General features: G+C 35.9%; 1 protein-coding gene across 3 annotated transcripts in view; it reads left to right on the forward strand.

The window, feature by feature from the left end:
- The window catches only part of TPP2 (tripeptidyl peptidase II), an 83,062-nt gene extending 78,033 nt beyond the window's left edge, over positions 1–5,029 (forward strand). For 2 of the 3 annotated variants that reach the window (XM_011977225.1, XM_011977224.1), the window contains 3 exons: positions 147–354; positions 2,174–2,293; positions 4,112–5,029. In XM_011977225.1, coding sequence (XP_011832615.1) covers positions 147–354; positions 2,174–2,293; positions 4,112–4,201 — 418 coding nt within the window. In that variant the 3' untranslated portion in view covers positions 4,202–5,029. The remainder of the gene's footprint in view (positions 1–146; positions 355–2,173; positions 2,294–4,111) is intronic. The other variant, XM_011977222.1, reaches the window with a different exon arrangement.
- Positions 5,030–9,565: the final 4,536 nt, after the last annotated feature.

A 9,565-nucleotide genomic window follows, 5' to 3' on the forward strand; every position in this document is an offset into this window, starting at 1 on the left:
TACAATACAAGCATATGTACCTGGATATACAGTATTTCTGCATTATAAATCTTAAGCAAAAGAATACATGAATTTAAGTTCAGATAAGAATTTAATTTTAAAGACAGTTTACTGATATCTGAAATATTTTTTAATTTGCTGTACAGTGACATGGACAAACAAAAATCCACCCTCGTAGATGCCCTTTGTAGGAAAGGTTGTGCCCTGGCAGACCATCTTCTTCACACCCAGGCTCAAGATGGAGCCATTTCCACTGATGCAGAAGGAAAGGAGGAAGAAGGAGAAAGTCCTTTGGATTCTCTGGCAGAAACATTTTGGGAAACTACTAAATGGACTGATCTTTTTGACAATAAGGTAACCTTCCTGCTTCTTGTTTTGGCAAAGTTCTCGGGGTTACTTCACAGACCTCTCTGTGCCGCATTGCTGGTTACAAGAGGAAGGGGGTAAATGGAAAGAGTTAAGCTGGGCTCTGAATATGACATGTTTAGCATAGTACTTCGTGTTTGTCTCACCTTTTTTAAAAAAACATTATTTTATGGGCCTGCAAACTGGCTGCTAAACCATGATAATTTTAAAAAGTTTGAGAATATATGTAGTAGGCTTTTAGTTAAACCAGTTATGTATGTAGCTAAATTAAGAAAGTCTTCTAGAAAATGCCTTCAGGCCTACCCTTCTCTATTTATATGCTAATTTGTTGGTGGTAGAAGATTGGGGGCAGGTTGAGGGGGCATACTGGTTAGTTTAGATGTTACTTATTTTCCTCAAAACTCTTGAACTTCTAAATAATTATCATCTTGATTTGTAGCTAATCAGTTTTAAAACCCAATTCGGAAAAGCATTGTTGATGAACTTTTTTGGATTTTGGTTACAAAAACATTGTTAATTTCTTTTAGGTCTCTACTATAATTCTTGCAATAGAGATTATACAAGTCATTAATCTTCTTTTCCTGTGAAAATAAAGAAAATAAAGTAAATGGAGTCAGTAGGATTCCCTTCACTTATCACAGACCATCGTTTTGTTTTAGTAGACAGATGCTTGTTCTCAGAATTAACTGGTAATTTGCAGTAAAGGACCCTGGAAGTGGGAAGAAAATTCTTATATGCTTCAGATTTTTCCAGCACAGTACGGTTGTGCATTTATAGAAGGTACTCAGTTATATTTGGGAAACTGAAAGAGCCAGTATTGCAGCAGAGGTCAGGAATTTGAATCTGAAATTAAACCCCTTGAGTTTGGCTCCTGTCTCTACCACTTTTATATGTGACCTTAGGCAACTTACTAAATTGTGATACCTTAGTTTCTTATCTGCATGACCTGCCTTAGGCTGTGATGAGTGAGTGTCAAGTACATGCAGTGTCCCCAACAATATTTGCTATTACTGCGAACAAACAAGGGAACAGTTATTGAAGGCCTGCTATGTGCCAAACACTGCTTACCACTGGAAGCATAAAGATGAATAAGAACCTGGTTTTTGTCTTTGAGGAATCTAACAGAGATTGACAAACACTTGATGAACATCATAATAAAATTGTTTTAGATCATTCTATTTTTGCAATACTACTACTATATTAGGGGTCATGCATTCTATTACCTGTTTACTGTGTTTATGGCAACGATTGTTAAATACTTTAGAATACAAATCAGTGTCATAGGATTTTCTTTGAGTACATTCTCCACATTCCACAGTAGAGACCAAAAATATATATAAATGATTATAAGTATATTTGACAGATGCAGTAATTACAGGTAAAAACTTGTACCAAAGAATCCATGCTTATATAATCTAATACTTGTTTTTTGACTTCTATCCTCATTTGGAATTTTGGCAGTTTATACTGACTCTGCATTTTGTATTTCTATCCTGATTTGCGTCTTTGTAATTATTTATGTTAGCTCTGGTTTCTTATGCATGAAAAGGTATTTTTAAGTGGATTTCCACAGCTAATAATTTCTCGTATTAGTTTTCTTCCTAAAAAACAAATGGTTCATTCTGTGGAATACTCAGCTCTTTTGAAGACACTAATTATCTTTTTACAAGTGTTTAAAAATGTACTCGATATACCATACTCATTTCAAAAGCTACACTTCTGTTAAAGCCTTAATTTTATTGTTAAAACTAATGCCTTAAAATGTAAATTATTTTATAAACAAGCTTTATCATGTTTTACATTGTAGGTTTTGACATTTGCATATAAACATGCATTAGTAAATAAAATGTATGGGAGAGGCCTTAAATTTGCAACTAAACTTGTGGAAGAAAAACCAACAAAAGAAAACTGGAAAAATTGTATTCAAGTAAGTGATACTTAAAATGTCACTGTTAAGCATCACTTTGATATTGCATAGTGACAAGATAACTAGAAAGGATTAGGATTGTGATATAGAAATCATGGTTTTATTGTGACCAGTTATTACACTAATTAGCATAATGTGAACTATAGAATAAATACATGAGAGACAGTCAATAAGCTATTTAAATTTTAAAAACACTTTTCACTGCTATCCGAAAAACTGATACTAGCCTCAAATGTTTTCAGCAAGGGCAAATGCATTTTGAATTTTGTAAAAGTAGAAGCCAGTTTTTCTTTATGAAGGAAACAATTCCTTTTAAATGCACGTTGCCTCAACTCTAAAATGGTTGAACTTCTGGAGTTTATATTTGATTTTATTCTTCATTTGAGATGGTAGGCATTTTTAAAATTATTTTACCATGTATCATATTATGTGCAGAGAAATTCTGTAGTTGAACTTTCTGCACAAGTTAGTTGTCAAGTAAAAAAAATTAGCTGAATTCTACAGAAGTCAGTTTAGTCTGACCTCGTCTTTGTACATGCATAATTGGTTTATGCCTAAAGGATACGTTAAGGCAGGGGAGTTTGGTGGTAGCAGATTCAGCTAAAGGGCAAGTCCAGGTTAATTATACTTTATATGTAAGGTACGCTTTGGATGTAAAACTGACCAGTAGGTTCCTCTGAAAATGTTTGATAATTAGAGTAAGATATATTCATATTTACTCTTAGAGCTTTTTGTTTACCTTCACCAGTCAGTCCAAATTGCAGGACATTTTAAATGAGCTCCTCCAGATCTTTGACTAGATTAAGAGAACTCTTTCTGGAGCCAGGTGTTGATATGTCTAATGTGGTTCTCATCATGTGGAATCGGATCCGTGAGCACTTAGGTTTGTAAAGCCGGTGATCCCTGCCGACGTTCACATCAGGGAGTGTTTCTTAACTTGTGTGCCCTCCACTCTGCCCCGCTCCCGCTGCCTATTCTCCACGCAGCAGCTGGAAAAGATGGCTTTTGACACCTGCTGTTGAATCTCCATCACATTTGGAATAAAATCCAAACTGTCCCCTGTGGTCCATAAGGCCCCTACCTACCTCTCCAGACTTATTTCATATCACACTTGCCCATATAAACTCTGCTTCTGCCACACCAGCATCTCTGCTTAGCAGAAACAACCACACCTTTTCCTACCAAAGGACCTCAGCACTAACTACTCCGGCTAGATGGAATGTCTTTCCCAGATTTTCACACAAATTTCTTCTTGTCATTCAAACTCCACTTAAGTGTCACCTCCATAGAGATTCTTTCTTAACCATCTAACTCCCCAGTTAGTTTATATTGTATCAAATATTATGTCTACTGTACACCTGATAAATATCTTACTACTTGTTTATTCATTTGTTAATTTGCTTATTATTTGTTTTTCCTGAAAGTAGGAGGTGAATTTGTTCCATGCTGTTTTCCCAGTGTTTGACATGATAGTTACTCAGAAAAAAATGAATGAAAGGAAGTTAGGTTGGTAGGAAGGAAAGGACCAAGTAAGTTGGAAGGAAGAAGGGAAGACAGGTTAATAGGAAAGAGGGAAAAGGACAGTTGGTAGAGATAATGATGAGAAGAATAGGTTGGTTGGTAGGAAAGTTGGTTGACAGTAAGAAAAGTTGGTTGGTGGGAAGAAAGATCAGTGGGTGTGTGACAGTTGGTGCAAGGAAGATTCTGTATGCTACTACCTTACTGTTACTAAATATTTAATACAGAATTTATTCTAAATACTGAGCTTAAAAATCTGTCACTTCCTTTATAATAATATATTATTGTATTTTGTTGTAGCTGATGAAGTTACTTGGATGGACCCATTGTGCATCTTTTACTGAAAACTGGCTCCCCATCATGTATCCTCCCGATTATTGCGTATTCTAAAATAGGAAACAAGACTTTAAATTTTAAAAAAGGAAGTTTTATAGTGAATGGATATAAAAACAAATTTGTGGCATTTTTAGTCTAATGCATGTTTTCATCCACTATCCAATACTGATTATTAAAATGACGTGTATTTATCAGAGAATTCACTGACGTGTGGCTTAATACATGTAAATCTAGACCTCTGACATCATGATGTTTTCTTAATGCCTCACATTGCTGGCACAGGGATGTGCCCTGCCTGCCAGCACAGAGGACTTCGAGTTGGGTTGCAGCTTATGACATGCATGATAGGTTTTGGAGGGTAACTTTTAACTGCAAACCTGTAAAGTTCTATTTTTTATTTTATAAATGAACAGGGTTTTAACATGCTCAACTTTAATTTTTTTCAATTGTATGAAGGCCTTAAAAAAGCTACATTAAGCGTAGCTAAAATTATTTATTGGACTAAAAATTAACAGAACTTCATTTCCAGATTTTTTTTTTTTCTTTTTGGCAAATGTTTACATTCAGTTAAGGGGAAAAAATAGAACCAGCACAAATGAGTGGCAATTGCTTCATCTTGGGGTAATTATAGGCAAGTCATTTTCACATCCTCTATAAGTTCAGAGCATCAGAATGAACTCTATGAATACATGTGTAAGTGCCAGACAGCTGAATCTTTATCAGGTATTGTAAAGATACACATATGATATGTTTATTAAAATTGAAATAATGTAAAACACTTGAATAAATTTGCAAAACCAAGATCACAGTACACCATATGCACTCTGGTACCTTAATTTTTTTTTTTATAAATAATAAAAGTGAATATTGAAGCTTCTTAAAGTTGGTCTTAATTTTTCATAAATAAAATTTGGGGTTGTAACAAATAATACATTAAATACATAGACAAAAAATTAAACATAAGGTAATCTATTTTACAGTGTTTCTTATAGGCTTACAATTATTTGAATATATTTCCAATTCTTGTGTGATTAACTTTTTTATTATTTTTATCTTTGGCTACTACATGTGCATCTCTCGTCATTCCTCCACCAAATAAACAGACACAAGTAGTATTAAGTTTATGATCCCTTATCTAATGGCAAATTGTGTGTATTTTTTTTATCTTGTTCTCTTAAAATTTACTGCTGCAAAAGGCCTACCAGTAATCCTATCTAGTCATTCCTGTTTTTGCTGTATCTCATGAAAGTGTTGGAGCCTTTATGAGAAACATAAATACATGTATAAGCATATTGTTTACAACTTCTGGGCTATGTAGGGTCTGAAGTCCATCCGTGAACAGCTACATGCATGTTCTCTCTCACACACTCAGACTGTCACCTGCACAGACATACAGGTCCCCATTTGTATAGGTCTAGTCCAGTAAGAGAATGGAGAAGCTCAGTAAAGGTAGGATGACTTCCCAAGGTTATACTGCTGATCACCTGTTGGAAATTAAATTACAGACCTTGCTTTACAACCCAGGTTTTGCTATTTTAGGTAAGTACTACATACAGCAGGAATCAGTAACGTTTGGCCCTTTAACCCAAACTGGACTGCTGCCTGTTTTTGTAAATAAAGTTGTATTGAAACAGAGCCATGCCTATTCATTTATGACTCCTGTAACTGGAGGCAGTTATACAAAGCTGCCATGTTAGCTCCTGTTTCCTGTCTGGATCATTCTGCATTTCTGTGGTGACAAGTGGACCCAAGTAAGCTCCAGAAGATGTCCTCAGTAAAATCATTACTGTTTCTATGTGATTACATTAAAAATAATACAAGCAGTAGGATGGTACTTCAAAAAGTCAAGCAGTTTTCCTGTTTCTGGTCATAGTAGCCAATGTTTGCGCACACCCACTGAAAACAATTGAAAAAACTAGGTAAAAATAACATTTTAAAGAACCATTAGACACAGTACATAGTATGTGCCCAATACTAGTTCTGTGGCCCCTTTCCAATAAGAAGAGGCAGTTCCCAATTGTTACTGGGAGGAGTTTTGCCATCTCATGGGATTTCTTTCCTTCCTCATGTTAGCCTGCTTCCTGGGAGAACTTCTCTTTACCCCAGAAGAGCCCCACCTGCTCCTCCTCTTAGGCACCACAAATCTCAAACCGTTTCTCCACCCCCAGCTCTAATGAAATGTGCAGGGACTGGATGACTGGAAGCCACAGCCTGGGTCTCTGCTGTCTCATCCTGGCTCAAGTACTGACAAGCCAAATCACTTGACCCTCATGAATCTCCTTAAGAAAATCATGGTGTTGAATCAATGTGACTGTTCCAACTAGAAAATTACTTCATTTGAATTAACTGAGTCTTTGCCTCCACTGTGTTTCCTTCTCTGTCCTCCCAACAACCCAGCATTCAGAATACATATGTCTTTGTCTTGCCCTTTAGGATCTAAGTCAGAGAAGCCTTCATAGGGAGATAGGTAAGAGGGATCCTTGCTGTCTCCCCAAAAGGGGAAGGGGAGAAAACCTTGAATGGAGAGAATTTTCTGAGGAATGAAAAAGTGAGAAACTGAACTTCATGAGCCTGAGTCTGTGTTAACATAGTAAACCAAGGGGAGAAAAATTTATCGGTAGTCATGGGTGGTAAACTGAGAAAGGGTAGCTGACTAAGTAAAATCCTGAAAACCAGAAGAGGAAGATGTAAGTGATGCTCTAACATGAAGGGTTCTTGGGCATCCCAATCAGCAGAATTTCCACCTGCCCTCCTGGTACCGAGAGCCAGGTCAGGATGTGATGGTGCAGTACCTGCCAGCACTTTGCTGCAAAATATCTCTGCACTCAGTTCTGCAAATGTACTGTTTTAGTTTCATTTAGAACCCCTGATTTGTGAGAGGATTTCAAACATCAGCAAGTATGTAATGAATTCAAGCCGAGTCCTCTCGAAGGACAAACATGTATAACTACAGGTCCAGTGTCAGTGTCAGTGCCAGCTGTCAGGTTTTCACTGTGCAGCTAGGGTTGCGTGCTTACTCAGTCATGTCAAACAAATTCACTCTAGAATCGGCCAGGTCTTACCCAAAATGCAAATAGAATACAAAGCAACTGAAAATATATTTTGTAATTTCAGTTTATGTGTGGTTTTAAAAGTTAAGCTACCTCAAAACTCAGCTGTCTACAATAATTTATTTTCACTAGTAAGTGTTACTTGCCTGGAATTTGGCAGATCTAAGTTGGGCTTGGGCTAGATGGTTTCAAGCCTGAGTCATTAAGATGTAAAATTTACAGAAACAACAGAGGATTGAGGAACAAGTTAAATGACACTAATGATGCAGTCTGCATAATGCAGTAGTATGAAATTCTACAAAAAAAAAAAAAGATGAAGGGAGGATCAGATTTAAGAGACATAACTAATTAACCAAATTTGGACCTGGTTGGGTTCTGATTGAAACTAAAAATAAATGTAATGACACTTATGAGACAATTGGAAATTTGAACACTGCATATTTTAATGTATTAATATAAAATTTTAGATATGATAGTATTGTTATTATGTATCTTGTATAGATACAAGCTGAATTTACAAAAGGAATGATTTGTCTGATTTGATTCAAATTAATATGAGAGCAGAGAAAGTAATGGTTTAGATTAACCACGGTTTTCCATGAATTGAAATACACTTATTTAGCAGAATATTGAGCTATAGTTGCCATATAATAAACTGCACGTATTTAAAATATACAGTTCGTCTACTTTCATCTATTTAAAATCTTCTGTAATAATGTAAAGAAAAAGATAACTAATCAATTCAGCCATTCTAAAAGGACACTTGATTTACAAAATAAGCATATGATCATATTCTTTTGCCCTGGAAATGTGAAAAGTTTAAGAGATTTAAAGGAACGAGTTTCATTTCTTTAATTTTCTTAGTAGATTCCTCTACATTGTGTATTTGAAAGATCTAGGATTTGAAAGAAAATTTGCATAACATTTGGGACAAACCATGGGGTTTTTAACAGCTTTATTGAAGTGTAATGTACGTATGATAAACTTTAACCATTTCAAGTGTGCAGTTTAATGTCTAGAATGCAGCCATCAGCACGGTCTGGGTTTTTAGCACTTGCGAATCCTCTGAAAGAACTCCCTCAAGCTCGTTTGTAGCCAGTCTCCATTCTCACCCCTAGCCCCAGACAGCCGGTGAACTGCTAATCCTATCGTTTTTCTGGAAATTTCATATACGTGGAATCACAGTTTTTAATTTTTTGTGTCTTCTTTTGCCCAGTGTAATGTTCTTGAGTTTCAGCCACTTTGGGTGTATCTGTTCATTCCGTGTTGCTGCTGTGTATACTGTGTTGTGTGATGTACCACATTTTGTTCCTTCACCAGTTGATGGATGTTTGGATTGTTTATATTTGAGGCTATTAGGAATAATGCTGCTGTGCTGCTGTGAAAGTTTGTTTACAAGTCTTTGGGCATATCTTTTCAAGTAATGTTGTATAGATAATCTAGGAATGAAATTGCTGAGACATGGTATATTTCTTTTTATATTGTAAGAAACTAGCAGACCATTTTCAAAATGACTGTACCATTTGACATTCCTACTAGCAATGTGTGAGAGTTGCAAGCTTCATACATCCTCATCAGCACTTGATGATGTCACCTTTTTAACTTTGGCCGTTCTACTGGTTGTGATACAGTATCTCATTTTAATTTGCATTTCTCCAGTAAATAATGAACTTACTAGACATTTGCATATCTTCTTTGATAAAGTTTCTATTCCGATATTTTGCCCATTTTTTCAGTTGTTGGATTGTCTGTCTTGAGTTGTGAGAGTTTGGGTACAAGCTGTTTTTTAGATGTGTGTGATGCAAATATTTTCTCCCAGTGTGTTTCTTGCTATGTTGCCCAGGCTAGATTCCTGGATTCAAGTGATCCTCCCGCCTCGGCCTTCTGAGGAGCTGATACTACAGGCACATGCCACCGCACCTGGCCCAGTGTGTGTAATAGTCTTTTGAAGAGCAAAACTTTTTAATTTTCATAAGAACCAACTCAGCATTTTTTTCATTTACAGGTTGTATTTTTGGTATCACATCTAAGATATCTTTGTCTAACTTAAGGTAACAAAGGTTTTACCCTATGTTGCCTTATAGAAGTTTTACAGTTGTTATAGCTTTAGTTCTTATATTTAGGTCTGTGATCCATTTCAATTTAATGTTCGTGTATAGTATGAGAGAAGGGTCAAGGTTGTGTGTGTGTGTGTGTGTGTGTGTGTGTACAATTTGTTCAAACATCACTAATTTAAAAGGCTATAATTTCCCATTGAATTACCTTGGCATCTTTGTCACATATCAGTTAGCCATATATGTGTGAGTCTGTTTCTAGACTCCGTTCCATTGATGTATACATCTATTTTTAAGCTGAAATCAACTGACTT

This window comes from Mandrillus leucophaeus, unplaced genomic scaffold, assembly GCF_000951045.1.
Source record: "Mandrillus leucophaeus isolate KB7577 unplaced genomic scaffold, Mleu.le_1.0 Scaffold175, whole genome shotgun sequence".
Lineage (NCBI taxonomy): Eukaryota > Metazoa > Chordata > Mammalia > Primates > Cercopithecidae > Mandrillus > Mandrillus leucophaeus.